Genomic DNA, 18,784 nt, shown 5'->3' with positions numbered 1-18,784 from the left:
TGCCACTGATAATTGTACATTTTGCCTTGTGTAGTTATTTATGGTAAACACATAGCCAAAGTTAGTCCTTGTGCAGAGGCACCGGATATGTGTTTGGGTTGATCACAGATTATGATCTTGCTTGTGCGGAACTGCTTCTTTGGAGTGTCGCTCCCGATGGACAGCAACTCCATGCTTTTTCATATGTACGAAAGGTGCGAATGCTTGCAGTTGTCGCTGACGGAGGATGTGAGGCCAACACCCTGAGAATGTGATGGAGACGAGGAACATCTAGAGACGATTGTCGCTTGAACTTGCAGTCAGGCTTAACACTCAATCGTAGGTAGGTCACACACTTTCGCACGATTGACATAATTTTTAATTCCAATGAAGAGAGACGTGGAATCTGGCGTTGTAAATAGCTCGTGATTAAAATGGTTAGGAATTTGTCCACCCCACCCTGCCTGCTACTCCCTCCCTCCCTCTCCCCCCCCCCCCCCCTTCCCCAACTACTCAGTTTTACTGAGATGGTGATGACCAAAAAGGGATAGGGCTACCCTTCTGGGTGAAGAGACTAGCCAGAGATAGGTGGGAGGAGGACTGTGGAGGGGTGGACCAATGACACCAAATGGGATATCCCTCAGCACATGCGCCTTGCTGTCCGGTGGTCAGGAGTGAGCTTGGGAACAGTAATGGAAACCAGGAAGGATCAGACTGTACCGGTGTTGTTGCTGACATCGTGACACGTTGCCTGTAGCCGGTTGCTGCTTATTGTATGTGCCTTTCACTCAATTTCTCTTCTAAAGTGATCTGCACTGGGTTCTGATGATCTTGACATGATGGATTATTATCAAAAATATGGAGATCAGCACAACCAAAGTTGAAATTAACCATTGTAATTGGCATTTGCCTGGTTGTTTCTTTTCCTTCTCTGCAACAATTCTGCACTACTGGGGACAATGTAATACTACTATGAGGCTCTTTACGTCTATCGGCCTGACAACAAACCTTTACCTTTCCTCTATTTCCTATAGATATATTACTATTCCTCTTCGGAATTGGTTCAAGAGCAACTTTGAAAACCTGCAGTGGCCAGCCCAGCCTGATATCTCCCACCATTTGGTACAGAGTGTTTGCAATGACTCAAATCTAGAACCACCTTTGGAGGCCATTTTTCCCCGCAGAGCAGGGGTTGGCCTGTTTTGGGCACTGTGGTCCCCTTTTTGAAGCAATGTTTTATGGCCGGATGCCCTTCCTGCCGCCCACCATGTTGGTCGCCTCTTGCGACACACAGGGAATTACCAGCAAGCTGGTACTCAATTTGCCGACCTCGGAAGGATGACAGGCTGAGTCAACCCCCCTGGCGTTAATTCAGCGATCACCGGGATTTGAACCCAGGATCCTAGGATCCCAAGCCGGCACCCTAACCGCTAAGCCAACACCAGGCTTTAACGACTCAAATGTAGGGTTGATGCAAATCAAATGTAGGGTTGAGGCAAATCAAATGTGGGGTTGTGAAATTCTAATCCTTACTTGAGAGTCCATAGAACACCTTACCCTGCACAGTCTTGAGAAAAAGGACATGAGAAGGGTCTTTTCAACTCAACTCTACCAGCTCCTCTCAGAGAAACCGACGATGTTGGAACGATCTTTGAGAAAAATATTTTGTGTTCTGTCGTGTTGAAGTATATAATTCAATTGGAACAAAATAGAAGTTTTACAGGCTGTAGATAACAAAAAGAAAACCAGCCATTTATTCGGAGGTTTACCGCCGTTGATGCCCTGCCTTTTACACCTCCTTAACACATTGCATTAGTTCTTTACCTGTCGTTTGTGCCTTTTTCCACCGACATCTCTAAAAGCAACAACTTTCCTGTTTGGAATGATTTCCAATTTTGTTTGACTGCCAGACAGACTGAAGCAATTGCGATACCGTGAGTGTGCATGCGTGCTTGGAACGAGACTCGGTACAATTTGCCAAATTTAGAGCCAAAGTATTGCTAAACTGCAGGTTTGTGTTCCGATTCATGTTGCAATTTGTGTTCTAAAGTGTTCAAAGAATATAATTCAATTGAAGTGGAGTAGTGACTGACATCTGTAGATAGACAGAGGGAACCAATAATTGCTTAACCCCTCTTTGCACTACGTGCATGGGTTAAATACTGTATCTTTAATTGCCCCAATACTTTTGATAATATATATATTGAACTACTTTAAGATTATCGTTGAGCCTTTTGTTCCAGTGTTATGGGAGAGGTTCCTCATGTTGTGGGTAAAACTAAAGACTCTTGTTTTAAGAGTTGTTGCTAACAATAAGAAACAAGAAGACGTCATGCAGAGCACGATACTTGCAACATCCCCCCCTCCCCCCAAAAGTTTTCCATTGATACAGCAAATTGGCCATTTCATGAAGATTAAAATTTACGATCTTGATCAAAGCTCGGGTCAACAGGATGAAAAGTGACGATTTTTCAGATGATAAATGATGATTTTAGAAGTTTGACCTTGAGTTGACCTTTGCCTTTTGACCTCATGAATAGTTGGTTTCCCAATTCAGTGAGGCAATACACAAATGCTGTTCTATTTTCAAGTCAATCGGATGAAAATTGATGGGTTTTCAGATGAAAATTTGTGATTTTGGAACTTTGACCTTCAGTTGACCTTTGACCTTTTGACCTCAAAAATAGTTGGTTTCCTAATTCCGTGAGGCAATATGCAAATGCTGTTCAATTTTCAAGTCGATCGGATGAGAATTGACGGTTTTTTCAGATGAAAGGTGATGATTTTGGAAGTTTGACTTTGAGTTGACCTTTGACCTATTGACCTCAAAAATAGTATGTTTCCCAATTTAGTGACTCGATATGCAAATGCTGTTCAATTTTCAAGTCAATCGGTTGAGAATTGACGGCTTTTTAGATGAAAATTGATGACTTTTAAAATTTGACCTTGAGTTGACCTTTGACCTCTTGACTTCAAAAATAGTTCATTTCCCAATTTATTGACTGAATATAAAAATGTTATTCAATTTTCAAGTCAATCGGATTTAAAATGGCGATTTTAGAAATTTGACCTCCAGATGACCTTTGACCTCAAAATCAATAGGCTTCTCAATTGGGACGACCTAAACAACTTGGTGAAGTTTTGTGATGATCGGTTTAGAATTGTAACTTGTAGGCCGGTGACAAACAGACAGACAGACAGAACCACAAACGCAACCGACCAATATACTTGAAAAATCTTCGATTTTGCAAGTAATAAATAAAACCTGCATCGGCTTATCTTTCTGTGATCGTGTCATTAAAAAAAGTGTAGAACTGTAAAGCCTACTATGGAATTGGATGTGTGTGTGCACGAAACGCTTGTTTTACAATTGCTTTTCAGCACAATGAAAACATTTTTCAAAAATGTCAAAAACCATGAAATTGTAGAGTTGCTCTCAATTCATTTAGTGGCCAGCCCAGCCTGATACAGAGTGTTTGGGTACAGTAATCATGTGTCATGCGTTTGGGTACAGTTTTAAACGACGCAGTCGTTCTGCCGCTGATGTTTCCCCCAAAAATGTTGACATAAAACTCAGAGAAGCAGGGCTGGGTCACTGAGGACAATGCATATGACGCCATCAAGATCTTGGCAATTGATGGTGCAGAGGCCGGACCCAAAATAGCCAACAGCCACATCACATTGCAGGCAACATTAGTTCATGGCAAGCCTTTGACTTTTACAGAGCTGCGGATTTTGAACTGGCACAGCGGTGCGTAACCCAAGGTGAAAGTCTCCAGTCAAGTTCAAGGGTATCCGTGCTGTTATAATAGGCGATCAAACTCGCCAGCTACTGTGAACCGAGCATCATTTACATTATTAACCGATACATAATATTTGGTATCGTTTTATGTTTGATCGTGGGGATCCAATACTTAAAATGGGGACTCGGTCTCTTTTTGGTGTGAAACACAATGAGCCCGTGGAAGTTCGTCGTACAGTGCCAGCTTTCCTCTCCGGCCGTGCCCTGAAACTTAGCCATCCAAAGCCCACCGGTCCTCCTGATCCCCGCCTTGCTCGGCCAAAATGCCCACCCTCCGGTGGCAACTCCGCCCAAATGAACCACATTCGCAATCCGAGGCAGGGATGGTGAAGCGGCTAGCATGAAGAAGAAACGTGTTAACCTCACCGTCCCGAAGCTTAGAATTGAGTAAGTTTTCGTTTGCTTTGTTTACACCAACTGCGTTTCTAGTTTATGGCTTTATATTGGAAATTACGCTGGTGCTGGGCAGGTACGCAGTAGGCGGTTGTTGTGACCTAAAGTTGGCTCCATATCTGTGTTTTGATTACAAATCCCTAAATTTGCTTTTAGAGCGCAAAACCGACGAACCAGCAATGCTCAAAGTTTGTGTGCGGTTGCTGTGGCCGCTCGTTATCTTGGTTGCATTTCCTGCACTATAATCCAAGGCAACCATTGCCACCAGCATGTGATAGAAATTGCATTCATTGCATGCATCCGAGTTAAACGTTATCGCCCGGTCTCTTTCGTCAGTTTCAAAACCTGCTGGGCAACCTGTATCGGTAAATAGGTTTGACTCGATGAATGTGGTCTTTAACTTTGAAACACAACACCAATTCATTGATACACCTGAAAAACGTACAAATCCAGCACCATGGCCCTATCTTGCCTTTTTAAAATCCAGCTCATGTTGTGAGGGGCCGGAAGGGGCCGATTTTCTCCCATTTCAGTGTTTCACACAAAATTCAATTGGGTATTTCGACGTACGTACATAAACACAACTGTAACGCCATTTTGTGAGAAGCATTGTGCTCTTTTGTTTGCATAAACCGTAATGGGATAGCGTGTTTTGGATTTTGGTTTCTAAAATTTTGAGAACTTATTTAATTTCGTGAATCCCTTTGACGGTGGCACAGACACTTGGCATTGCTTTGAAGCTAGTCCCAGCAGTTGCAGTTTACTGTGTAGAAGTAAGAATACAGAGTCAAGCCGATAACACAGGATACTCATTTCCTTCCCTTTGAAATATGTTTTTGGCTTTGTGAGGATATGTTGGAGGCAATTGGATTTCAGTTGTTCTCAGCAAGCACCGATTTATTCGCATTACTGTCAAATCCGGTTTCAAAGGCCTACATCACATTGGCACCGCGTTTCACTGAGGCCGTCGCTTCTGCTCAGGATTGTGCAGGTGGATTCAGCCACTGTTCCGTGGCCTCTTTCCGAATCCCCAATCGACAGTGTACCTCACCGACTTCCCCCCTCCGCATCTCTGCCCTGCCTATTGCAGAGGGACGAGGCCCCGCTCAGCCCTTGCAGTCCACGGAAGTCTATATCTTTGGCTGTGCCGTTATGGAGGTAAGACCTCGAGGTGTGGCTCGACTCTTTGTGCTTCTGTTTCACCACCACCAGCCTATAGCCTTTTAGCACATTGATGGAAACATTTTTGGGTATTGAATTGGCATAATTTGGGTTTCTCCTTAATTAACTACAGTTGAGGAAGGTTCTGCAATGGAATTTGGCAGTTCCATTTTAACCAGAACACTTGCAGTGATAGGAAAATGAAAGTAGAATAATAATAGCCATTAGGCTGATTGCACTTGTATTGCATCTTTATCTTGGCACTCTTTCAAAATACAGGTTTAAAAAACGAGAATAGGGAAAGTGTTTAACAAGTACGTATCATGTATGAAAGACTAATTACATATAAGACTAGAACAGCACTCGGTAGAGAGCAAACCTCCGCCAGGCTGAACAGTTTATGTTTTGTATCCCACTGATGGGTCAGATCTGGATCAGGACCTGAACGAAAATTTTATCGGCTTCTTGTCACTTACCCAACGCATCCACCAAGTTTGGCCATAAGTGGTCCATTACTTTTTGAAATATCTTGCTACATATCGTTTTTGGCCCTGTCACTCAATGGTGAAGAATCACTATAAAAATTTAAAAATTATCTGATCCGGATCCAGATTTGAATATTCACCAAAATTTAATCAATTCTTCTTGTTCCCAACCTGTTTCAAGTAATTCCTTGTGGACCCAACCTGTCCACAAGGTTCATCCGAATCCATCCACAGCCTTTTGAGATATCGTCCTATATAACTTATCCTTTTTTGCCCTATCTTTCAATGGTGAGGAATTACTTGAAAATTTCTCAGATCCGCATCCCGATCTTCACCAAAATCGAATCATTTCGTCCTTGCCATACACCCAACCTCTCCATCAAATTTTGTTTGAATCAGTCCACAACTTTTTGAGATATCCTGTTCACAAACATAAACAGACAGACAGGGGTGAAAACATAACCTCCATCCACCTTCGGTGGCAGAGGTAAATAGAGAGATGGCTAATTATAGAGAGGAAAATCTCAATAAAAGCCGTGTACTTGTGTCTACATATTACATCCATCCATATATATACACACTGGTGGGGTACACTTACAGTCACGTGAAAAAGTAAGTACATCCCATGTAAAGTTTTGACTTTTTCAACATATTTCAACATACAGCTATTTGATCTTCATTTCAACAATATTGATAGATAAAGGTGATATAACACAACAAATATCATGAAACATTTACATTTTGTAGTCCATTGTATAATTTAAATAAACATGAATGCAAATTTCGCATGTGGAAAAAGTAAGTACACCCTTGGCTCTAATAGGTGGTATTGCCCCCTTTGGCAGAAACAACCTCAAGTAGGCGTTTCTTATAACTGTCTACCCGTCTCTGACATCGACTGGGAGAAATTTTTGCCCACTCCTCCATGCAGAATTCTTTCAGCTGTGCGATGTTTGAGGGGTTTCTTGCATGCACAGCTCGTTTCAAATCCCCCCACAACATCTCGATGGGATTTAGATCCGGGCTTCGACTTGGCCATTCCAGAACCCTCCATTTCTTTCTTTTCAGCCACTCCTTGGTGGATTTACTGGTATGTTTAGGGTCATTGTCATGTTGCAAGGTCCACCTTCGGTTGAGCTTCAACTTTCCGACAGATGGCCTCACATTATCCTCAAGCACCCTCTGGTACAATGAAGAATGCATAGTGGATTCTATGATGGTGAGCTGCCCAGGCCCTGATGCAGCAAAGCTGCCCCAAACTATAATATTTCCACCACCATGCTTTACAGTTGGTATCAGGTTCTTGTGGTCAAATGCTGTCTTTGTTTTCAACAAACATGTCTTCTGGTACTGTGGCCAAATAGCTCTACCTTTGACTCATCTGTCCAGAGCACATTGTTCCAGAAGTGCTGGTCTTTGCCGAGGTGTTCATTGGCAAACTTTAGTCTTGCCCTGATGTTCTTTCTGGACAGCAAAGGTTGCCTCCTGGCACACCTCCCATGTAGATCAAATTTGTGCAGCCTCTTTCTTATGGTAGACTCGTGCACTTTGACATCAACAGTGGCAAGAGCTACCTGTCGGTCCTGTGATGACATTCTGGGGTTCTTAGAGACTTATTTCAGCATATTGCGGTCTGCTCTCAGGCTGAACTTGCTGGGGCGGCCTGGCCTGAACAAGTTGGCAGTTGTTTGGAATCTTCTCCACTTGTAGATGATCTTCCGGACAGTCGAATGATTTATTTCAAATTGTTTCGAGATCTTTTTAAATCCCTTCCCAGACTCGTAGGCATCTATAACCTTCTTTCTGAAGGCCTCAGAGAGCTATTTTGATCTAGGCATGGTGATGCCGCACACTTCAACAACAAAGAGCAAACCAAACTAAATGTCTGAGGTTTAAGGTCTAAGGTCTAAATGTCTGATAAGACAGGTTCCTCCAAGATCCTCTCTGACAATGTTCTAATCATTTGCACCTGAGCTGGTGCACCTGATTCTAATTTTAGGTATTTGAAGTAGTGATAAATGTAGGGGTGTACTTACTTTTTCCACATGTGAAATTTTCATTTATATTTATTTAAATTATACAATGGACTACAAAATGTAAATGTTTCATGATATTTGTTATATTATATCACCTTTATCTATCAATATTGTTGAAATGAAGATCAAATAGCTGTATGTTGAAATATGTTGAAAAAGTCAAAACTTTACATGGGGTGTACTTACTTTTTCACATGACTGTACATCTTGTGTAAGCAATAGCAAGCTGTGCTTCGTACGTAGGTACATGATAAATAGAAGATTTATGATTGTCGGCAAGCATCACTGACCTGCTGCTAAATATCAGTTTAGATTTATTTTTTTACTTTTTATTTTGCAGACGCGTTTACTGTTTTTACGTAAATTTTCATTGAGATTTTTATTACAAAGTTTGCAGTTATAGAAATTACAATTTTCAAATGCTAGATATCTATTGAGGTTTTTTTAAACGTAAATTTTCATTTACGATGCTTTCCGACAGTTCTGGGATTTTTCCCGGTGTACTGGCTTTGATGTCTGTTGGCATGCCCAATTTCAGCTTGTCGGCATGCCCAAAAATAAACACACCATCACCATAAATTGTCTGCTCAATCCTACTTTGTAATCGATGCGACCTGATATTTATGGAAATGCCAATCAGTCTTGTAAGAAGAGTTGCACGAACATACCTCTGGATATGCTGCAATCCCTCCTCTCGCAACCCTCCCTCACTCCCGGACCTTGACTCCCTTTACAATTCAGTTGTTGGGAATCAGGATATGTACATGGTCTATTCAAATATGATGGTCTCCCTTTTCATCAATCCCAAATCTCTGAATGTCAACTGAACAACAATTGCGCATATGTGTTTCCTGCATCATTTGGCATGTAGCAGCATGCAGCAGTTTACATCACTTGGTGTGTCATTATAAAATAGCGGCTTTGTACTTGCGGTGTATAATTGTACATTGGAAAATGGCTGCTTTAATCTTGAATGAGGAACACGTCGTCATCAAATTTTTGTATCTCAGTGGGCAAACGCCTGTGAACATTCATCGCCAGCGTAGAGTCATTCATCCAGTGAACATTCATCCAGTGTGCGTAGAGTCAACCATGGTCATGAAAAACGTTCACAATTGGGTGCAGGGATTTAAAGGGGGACATGAAAGAACAAAAGCTGAGCCTCATACCACTACCCTAGACAAGCCATTCACTGAACAGCATTCTTGTTTGGATAGTAAATAAATATGACTTCTTTTCAAAGGAACTTGAACTCAGGAGGAGGCCATTCTCCCCCTCCCTTCCTCATCCATCAAGCCTGAACCTTTGGTTGTTTGTCCATGATCTATCCTTTTCAAATGCCGAGCGTCAAGCAATGAAGCAACACGTACCAGTTTTAGTCTTTGTTATTGCTCGTCTGTGGTTCGTACCCGCCAACCTCCCAGACTCATAGTTGACGCTCTGTCCAATACACCTGGTTGGGCAATCACAGAATAATGGAAGAAGAAATCACCATGGCCTTCGACGTATCAAATGGTTCTGTATAAATTGTTTTGCACACTCGTTACAAAGTGTCAAAAGTTTCTGTATGCTTGGTGCCGCAAATGCTCAAAGACGACCAAAAATCCACACAATTCTCCATGTCTCAAAACATGGTGATCAGGAATGCAGGAAGTGGCGGATAGTTATGAATGCCATTATGACGATAGACGAAACCTGGATGTCCTTCTTCAGTCCAAAAATCTAAAGACAGTCAGCACAATGGAGGCAATCAGGCGCACCTCCACCAAAGAAATTGTGTGCCGGCTTCAGCCAAGAATATGATGGTAGTCATTAGGACGTGTGCATGTGCGATCAGGATGAGGTTCTGTCCAATTTGCCAAATTCAGAACCAAAGTACTGCTAAACTGCAGGTTTGTGTTCTGATTCATTTACAAAATATAACATTCAATTCAAACCAAGTTTTTCCTCCATCACAATCTGACATCTGTACACAGACAGACGGACAAAGTGAACCAATTGTTTAAACCCGCTTTTCGCTTCGTGCGCACGGGGTAATTTTTTTTTGTACATGAGCAGCCCAACATGGTGGAGCATTGTCGTGATGGAAGCAAAACTTTGACTGGACAAGTTCTGGATAATTTATTTCTGCATGGTGACAGAAACCGTATTTTTTCCAACACTTTTTTTCCAAAGATGAACATCTCCTTCAATTCTGAAGAATCTCAGCATCACCCTTTCACTCTGCATGAATGGTCAAATGAACCCACCTATTTTCTCATTCAGTCTCTTGAACTTCTAGGCCTCATCATCTGCCATGACCTTTCCTGTGCCGACCACATAGCAAAGCTGGCTCCACAACCAGCCATAGACTGGGCATCCTTCATTGATTCAAATCTTTCCTTGGAAAATCAGAGTTGCAGTCAAGAAGGATTTTGGTGGTAACTCAGTGGAGTAGTGCTCTCCACTCTAGGCTGGTACCCCAGCATCACATCTGTCTCTCCTGGATTCTGTGAAATCTAAAGCTCAAAATTTTTGGAATCTCCCATGATGAGACTGCAGCACAAAGTTTGTTGCTTTCATCTCGCAGGCAGGTCGGTGGTCTCTGTCTCTTTTTTTTGTTTTACCACATCTTCTTCTCCAATATTGCTCCATCTGCTTTCTGTCCTCACAGCCAGTGTTTGTTGCAGTCAGCTACACTACCAGCCATTCTGTAAGCCATAACCGTACTTAACAACCTCTTTCCTATATGTGGTACCTTATCAAATGCCTTCTGAAAATCTAGATATGCAGTACTACATCCACTGCACTTCCCTAATCAACGCTAACAGAAACTGCCTCATAACCTGCAATAACTTTGTGGAACATGACCTCCCTTTTGTAAATCTGTCCTAACTGCCTTTTATTTGTTAAATATTTATCTTAAGTGGTTCCCCATATTATCCCTATTTATGTTTATTTTAAACATGTACAATATCATCTTGTGGTTTTCTTTTCATTTCATTTTTGGCCGGCACTGCTTCAAGGTTTAAGATTCCTCTCGGTTATCTTTAGGTATATATTTCGATGTACTGTAAAGTACATATTGTTCATGGGAATTATCTTTCACGCTTTTTGTGACTTCTGTCACCGAAGGTGGATGGAAGTTACCTTTTCACCCCCTGTCTGTTTGTCTGTCTGTGTGTTTGTCTGTCTGTGAGTGGGATATCTCAAAAAGTTGTTGACAGATTTGGAAAAAACTTTGTTGGACAGGTTGGGTGTGTGGCACGGACAAAATGACTTGATTTTGGTGAAAATCCAGATCTGGATGCGGATCTGAGAATTTTTTAAAAAGTGATTCTTCACCATTGAGAGATAGGGCCAAAAACGATCTATAACACGACATTTAAAAATGTTGTGGATGGATTATGACAAAACTTGCTGGATGACTGGTTAGGTGACAAGAACAAGTCGATTTTTGTTGAAGGCCGCATCTGGATCCCCCAGACCATCAGTGGGATACAAAATGTGAACTGGTCAGCCTGACAGGTATGCACTCTACCGAGTGCCGTTCTTGTTTTACATTTGTTTAATGTAACTTTCGCACCCTAAACATGTATAGTGGCTTGGTTTCCATGAATAGAACAAAGGAATATTTATTCTCTGGACAACTTTTGCCGAAATTCATTGACAGCAAATAGCACGGAACTTGTAGATCACGCAGTCTCGCCTTGCATGTTCATTCTAAACAAAAATACCATCATTAACTGAACACCCTACTATTAAGGACCATTCCTGTTATGACCCATATGCCTGTATCATCCTGTTATGTCACATTGTTTCTTGGCATGGGTTATGAACGTCATAAGTTTAATTATTCGTGTGTGAAGTTTCAATTTTTTCGACAAGGATTTCAATTCAACCAATTATGGCTGGAACACCACTTCACCGATGAGGTCATCATTATCACCCTATATACCACATTGGGAGTTTGTGACATGCCAAGTTTCAATTTTTTTCATTGAGTGGTTTCAGAGAAAATGGTGTTAAAATTTTTCCCTTTAATCCAATGTGCCTGCCATACCATGTGATGGATGATGTCACAGCAATACAAATATTCTCCATGGGAAGTCCCACCTATGCTTAAAGTTTCGCATCGATCAGACAAGTGATTGCAGAGAAAACCATTTTAAAGTGAAATTATATCGATGCGGACATAGACAGACAGAGGGGCATTGCAATCGTCTTGCATCCCCTCCGAAGTGAGACTAAAAAGCACCAACATTAGATCCACACGAAAGATAAGTACTCTACAGTACACGGTATCTATTTAATCATTATGTCCACAGTGCCCTTTTATTCCTCGATAGTTGGTCTTTTTGGCCGACTCTGTCTATAAGGACGAAAGGTTTAGCAAACTACCTTTGTTCGACCTACTTTCAACCTACCTTTCGTAACTAGTTGCCTCTGATTCATAGCTTTTGTGGACAACATCTTGACCTCGAGATTGTTTCTTTGTCATCTGGTGCTATTTCTATTTTTTTTTTGACTAAAATCTACCATTTCCGTTTTGTGTGCATCAATTGTTAACACTGCAGGGCACAATGTTGTAGAATTTTCCAAAGCAACTTGTCAAGTCACTCTCCATGCCTCCTGCCCACCACCTGATAATGCTGTATCTCGATTGCTACATATATTACTACGTCAGTATTAGGCCGAAAAAAATATATTGCTGGTCTCTGGTCAGACCAAAGTTCCAGAATTGATGCGGCGATGCGGTTTTTTTTTTTTTTTTTTTTTTTAAAGCATGGATTGCACATATAAAGGTGTTTTTTGTGTCCTCATGCCTTGCGGTCCTCCTCATCTGCCGTGGCGCCGGCCAGAGAGAAATTAAAGACAGCCAATGGGACTGGTCGGCCTTTTTGTAAATAATGAACACAAGCTTTAGTTATTTTAAAATGTATTTATTCTGAAAATCATTAAGTTCTTCAAGCATATTATAGACTGCCATTTCGTTCTCGAGATCGCCTCGCCGTACCGTCAAACATTCCAATGCGTCGATCGCGTCAACACTGCGCATGCGCAAGTGGTCTAACCGGCCGATGGTCTCCCACGATCTCTTCTCCCAGTCCACCAGATTATCACAGACACTTACAACTTCATGACAAACGAGATAGGATCCAGGCCTAACTAACGAGACCACCCGCAGCTCTCTAGGCCTTCTGGTTGCTTCACACGAACCCGACAAAGAACGTCTTCGTTTCAAGAAATGACAATATTAATATCCAGCCGATTGGATTCATGACGTCACGGCACACACAACTACTCATATCTTTGGAACGGCTGGTTGGATTTGAACAAACTAAACGTAGTTTTGTAGGGGAGAACCGTGCGAGAACGTCGATAATTTGAAAAAAAAAAAAATTGTTGACGCGCAGGGTCAAAATCGATGCGCGCGCTGACCAGAGACCGGAAATATATTTTTCTCGGCCTTAATGGCGAAACCCATGTTTTACCCACTCTTATTTTTCAATTGAAAAACATTTCCTGCAACATGTGTGGACATTTCCATGTGAGAACTTCATGATGACATTATGCCTTAAAATCTTGAATTGGTTATACCAAAATGTTTGAATCGGTCTGAAATGGCAAACATACTTTTTCCATATATACGAGACTGACCATGTTTACCTGTCAGTAAACTGACCATACAAGTTGGGTATAGAAGGCAAATCTGGAGTGGAGTACAATCTTTGCTGAAGCTAAATAACTGACTCAACTGATGCAGCCATATTTAGGGGTCTACAGTTGACATATATATGCAGCAAGAGTGCCTTCACGACAATAACTACATTTTACCACATTCTTAAAAGATTTGCAAATGTTGTAATACGTACTTAACAGATGTATTCACGTTGCAGTACGTTTTTCGTAGACATACGTTGTAATACGTACTTAATAGACGAGCAGCTCTTTCTCTCTGATACACAGTGCTTAATAGCTCTGAAATAACTAGGTGCACGGCACCACGATGCAAGAGGGTTCACAAAGTAGTGGCAAACAGGCTTACAGTGGGGCCACAGTTGGACACAATAAGCAAGGGAGTAAACCAGAAAAGAGAAGACAGAAAGAAAGGGAAGGGTCAAGTGCCAAGCACCTGGTGGAAGGGGGGATGTGATCCATGCCCCACTGTTCTCAAGATAACAAACACAACTAACTTCCACCCATTTTCTCCCCCAAGAAACCTCCACCGGTCCCCCATATTCTGCTCTCCATGTGGCCTACACTCTCCTTGAAAAAATTCGTCACGATCAATTAAAGCAGTTAAATGGATTACTCTTCCCCTAATCTATGCCCTCCACTTCAATCTCTGTCTATAAAAGCCAATAACTTCATTTTTTTCACCATAAATACCCCTCCATCCCCCACCCATTATGCCAAGCCACGTTTGGTAGCACTGCCGCACATAGGGTTGACGTGAATAACCGGACCCTGATCATGGAGAACCCCTTCTCCCTTCGCCTTCCTCCACACTCTCCCCCATAAAAATTTCTACTCCCCAATCTCACTCCTGTTGTGTGCTAAATTTGGTTGAGATCATGTAAGCTGTTACAAAGACCTCTCCACTCCATCCCCTCCAACCTCCTACCAAATCCCCACCCCATATGACACTCCACAAGTTTGGTGGCCCTACAATGTTCCGTTCTCGATATACTGTAGGCAAGATTATAAGGGAACAGACAGAAAGACAACCAAAAATAGAGGAATAATGGTCCTCTAGCTCATCTGGCTGGTTGGCACAAAGTTGACTGATGGACGGATCAGGGTAAAAAGAAGAGCTGGATATAGAATACGCATTGTAAGTCCGGTAGTATTGACATGATGTTCACAGTAGTACAACTCCTTCCTGTCAAGAGCTTTCATTGGATATATTGCCAACTTCCGGCGTGATGATGCCACTTCCTGTTTTTTCAAAATTATCCCTATTTGACAAGGTGCAACTGCAAGGTCTTATAATTCATATTTTTCGAGATATTGGCCATTTTTTGGATTACTAGAATATAAGATCCGTCGCTTTGTGACGGGAATATCAATCTTTTAGATAGAGATAGATTTACCTATGCACGTCAGAGGAATTTTTGAGGTCACGTGCATCCTCCCCTCCTTGAAGTACCATGTCGCATCAGTCCGCCACCCCTCATGTATGGAGAATACAGTGCAGAGGGGGAGAGGGAAATTCTGCCATTTTTGCTTACGTATTGGTATTGTGTTTTGACCAACATGTTTTCTGATAAAATAAATAAAAATTAACTTTCACCCTTTTGAAAACTGTGTGAATAAATTATTGAAATATCAGCTGTTTCTTTGTTCGAATCCTTTTTTCATCTGTGTTGCAAGTAGAGCGACCTGCTTTGTGATCCTTTAAAGGTGGTGTATCATGAGAAATACTGTTTGATAGGGCGATATATTACTGGTATATGAATGATATGCAAATGTTGAAAAAAGAGTATTGAATATAGCAAGAGTTTTCTGAATCTAATCGATATAAGAAACGGGATTGAATGAGACTCTCCATTATTATGAGTGAAGAAGAATATGAAGGAGGGATCGTTTTTGTTTTAACGTAAATTTAAACCGACCCATCTATTCTCACCTTTCTCAACTATATCATACTGTTTGCAGATTGCCTAGCATCTGATTGATAAAATGATGGTGAGCATACGTATGGCGTATAAATCCCCTGTCAGACAATTATTGATAGATGGATGGATGGATGGAAGCACGCATGCATGCAGGCGCACCAAGACTGAGCTCCTTTTATATTATAGATGATATCACTGGTGGCTCCATGGTGTATCGGATCAGCTTCTTTTAATCAAACGTTCCCGTAGGCAGTCGATAATATATTTTAAGTTTTGCATGATCGCTTATGCAGTTTCAGAGAAGGTTAATTTAAAAGGTTTTCCTTTGATCCAATATGGCTGCCAAACAATGTGACCAATGATGTCATTGTTATCAAATTTTATTTTCTGCATGTAGTCTATCACATATGTAAAGTTTTGCATTGATAGGTTAAGCGGTTTCTGAGTTTTTTTTAAAAGGTTTTCTTTTGATCCAATGTGGCTGCCAATACCACGTGACTCAAGACATCAATGTTAACGAACTGTATTTCCATTGGGTAGTTGATCACAAATTTAAAGTTTCGCATTGATTGGTTAAGCGGTTTGGGCGAAGATTTTAAAAAAGGTTTTCCTATAATCCAAAATGGCAGCCAAATTAGATCGAAATGCAAGTACTTTTGGGATCTTTAAACCTTATGATGATCTACTTATAGGTGGAAAAGGAGGATGCCATGAACAAACTTGAGTTCTACCACACCAAATATCACTTTAGCTATTTGGTCACAATCCCATCAGCAGTTTTGGAGAAGGGGTTGCAAGTGTAACTTACGGACGGACGGACGACATGCCATTCCATAAGCTCACCTGAACTATGTTCCAGGTGAGTTAGAAATGGAGTATGACCCATAAGGGCATCTTTACATTTGTGTCAGCTTTGTTTGATGTGAGACGAGTTAACAAATGTGCCGCACGTGGACAACACTAACTTGCACGTACGATGTTTGGGTTAGTGTAAGATAGGCTTCATGGGGTATAAAAGGTATGACTTTCTATGCATGTAGATACCTCATTTACCCTGAGGTGTAAAGTCTTCGACATTTTGCATTTTTCTATTCTGAGGCAAAAGGAAACTAAAGCTTTGTGTACACTAAAGGAAATCTTATTTTAAAAATCAAATTTCTATACAATATACAGTACATTGATATAATCTAATAGAGTGAATGTGCATCCTTTTTCTTTGAAACCATTGGAATTCTTCCAGGGATACTTCAAAAAGTTTGCTATAAACTCTTTTGGAATGGTGTTCCACACCTTTATTTTGTTTTTTTTGTATACAAGATCGAGGCTCGTGTAAGAGCTAACATTGATCACAAAAAGACAAACTGTCACATAAAATATATGATAAAGGGAGCGGGAGACAAGATGGAGAGCAGGGACATCGGGAGATCTATAGGAGGGAGAGGGCTTGGGGGGAGAAGGAATGGGAATGGGGGGTGGGGGGGATTTGGGGGATTTGAAGTGTCCATTCCATACATTGAAGGACTCCAGCTTCCTCGTTCTTTTATAAATGTTTTAATGACTCCAGCTGAGTGTTTGGGGTCATTATGTTGTAAGATGGCGCTTGCACGACTGGGGATGGCACGGTGGATTAAAATATATTTGTACCTTCCTCCAATCAATATACCATCAATTTCCCAACACCACTTGAGAATAAGCATCCCAAAACTTGAATCGAACCTCCTCAATGCTTAGTCGTTGGCTTCAAGCAAGGCTCTTTATAAGTTTGTTTTTGTCCCACATACTGTCGTTGATTAGATCCAAATAACTGAAACCTTGACTCGTCTGTCCAAAGCACCTGGGACCATAGTCCAATTTCTACGTTTTTGTGTATATTTAGCCTTTTATTCTTGTTTCCTTTCATAACAGAGGCTGTCTGTGTGTTACTGTAACACATCCTTTAGGTCCTGATTTTAAAAGTGACGCTTGTACTGTTGATGGATGGACAGCGTAAAATATATCCCTGAGCCTTCTACCAGATCTGTTGTCAATTCAACCTTTGTCTTCTTTCAATTCCTGAAGGATATTATCGTCAAGTCTTGTTCATCCTTCTTAAACAGCTTTGTGGTGTTCTCGTCTTAGGTTTTTCAAATACAGATTATGTTCTCTGTACCACTTGATTGTGCTTCGGGTACCACACCTTGACCATCAAGTGATGCGAACTATTTCACTCAATGTTTTTCCTTCTTTATACAGAAACACAATTCTATGATGATCTTCCACTGAAAGATCAGCCATTTTGTTTTAAGCGAACAGGTAATCCTGATATATCTGTATTCTATAGCACAAAAAGTGGGTTTTCTGCTTTACGGATATGTGGAGATAAATACCTGATGTTCATGATGAGGAACACCTGACAGAGTTGTCAATTATTTGATTGGTAAATGTGATGGATTAGCTACAACAACACTTCATATTAGCTGCTCATGTATACTGTAGTTTACTTTGAGTTGTTGTTATTCCAAAATTTTGAAGATTCTGATGAATGTGAATGAGAGCTTGCTATATGCCAAGCTTGGTTACTTCTCTCCTAAGCTATATTACATAATAACACTCAACACTATTATAATACATGATAGGAGGAAACATGTGTGGAGGTTGTCATGAAGTTGTAAGTGTCTGTGATAATCTGGTGGACTGGGAGAAGAGATTGTGGGAGACGATCGGCCTGTTAGACCACTTGCGCATGTGCAGTGTTGACGCGATCAACGCATTGGAATGTTTGACGGTACGGCGAGGTGATCTCGAGAACGAAATGGCAGTCTATAATATGCTTGAAGAACTTAATGATTTTCAGAATAAATACATTTTAAAATAACTTAAGCTTGTGTTCATTATGTACAAAAAGGCCTACCAGTCCCATTGGCAGTCTTTAATTTCTCTGTGGACGGCGCCACGGCAGATGAGGAGGACCGCAAGGCATGAGGACACAAAAAACAACGCCTTTATATGTGCAATCCATGCTTTTCAAAAAAAAAGAAAGAAAAAAAACCGCATCGCCGCATCAATTATGGAACTTTGGTCTGACTAGAGACCAGCAACATATTTTTTCCGGCCTAATCTCATACAGTGTAACTGGCACTCAGAATTTAAACCATTGATTTCTGGCCTATTGACCAGAAATGCGACATCACCGAGTCCCTTCGAATATACCTCAACTTGATGAATAATAGTTTGCACCTGTGCAAAAAGACCCTTTGTTGGATTTTCAGCACATTGCCTTGTTGACTCTGCCAACATGACACGGATATCATAAATCAAGCGATTGACACAACTGGGGAAAACCGTCAT

General features: G+C 41.2%; 1 protein-coding gene across 18 annotated transcripts in view; it reads left to right on the top strand.

Annotated features, from left to right (window-relative positions):
• LOC137422533 (microtubule-associated serine/threonine-protein kinase 3) overlaps window positions 1-18,784 on the top strand; it is a 498,013-nt gene that overhangs the window by 227,336 nt on the left and 251,893 nt on the right. For 12 of the 18 annotated variants that reach the window (XM_078770458.1, XM_078770495.1, XM_078770453.1 and 9 more), the window contains one exon: window positions 5,156-5,332. The exons of 5 other annotated variants lie outside the window; for them this stretch is intronic. In XM_078770458.1, coding sequence (XP_078626584.1) covers window positions 5,156-5,332 — 177 coding nt within the window. Of the gene's footprint in view, window positions 1-4,106; window positions 4,169-5,155; window positions 5,333-18,784 lie in introns of those variants that run through there. One more of the 18 variants, XM_068109315.2, reaches the window with a different exon arrangement.

This window comes from Myxine glutinosa, chromosome 1 (assembly GCF_964187855.1).
Source record: "Myxine glutinosa chromosome 1, kmMyxGlut1.1, whole genome shotgun sequence".
NCBI classification, from domain to species: Eukaryota; Metazoa; Chordata; class Myxini; order Myxiniformes; family Myxinidae; genus Myxine; species Myxine glutinosa.
This window is presented reverse-complemented; position numbering and strand designations above follow the sequence as displayed.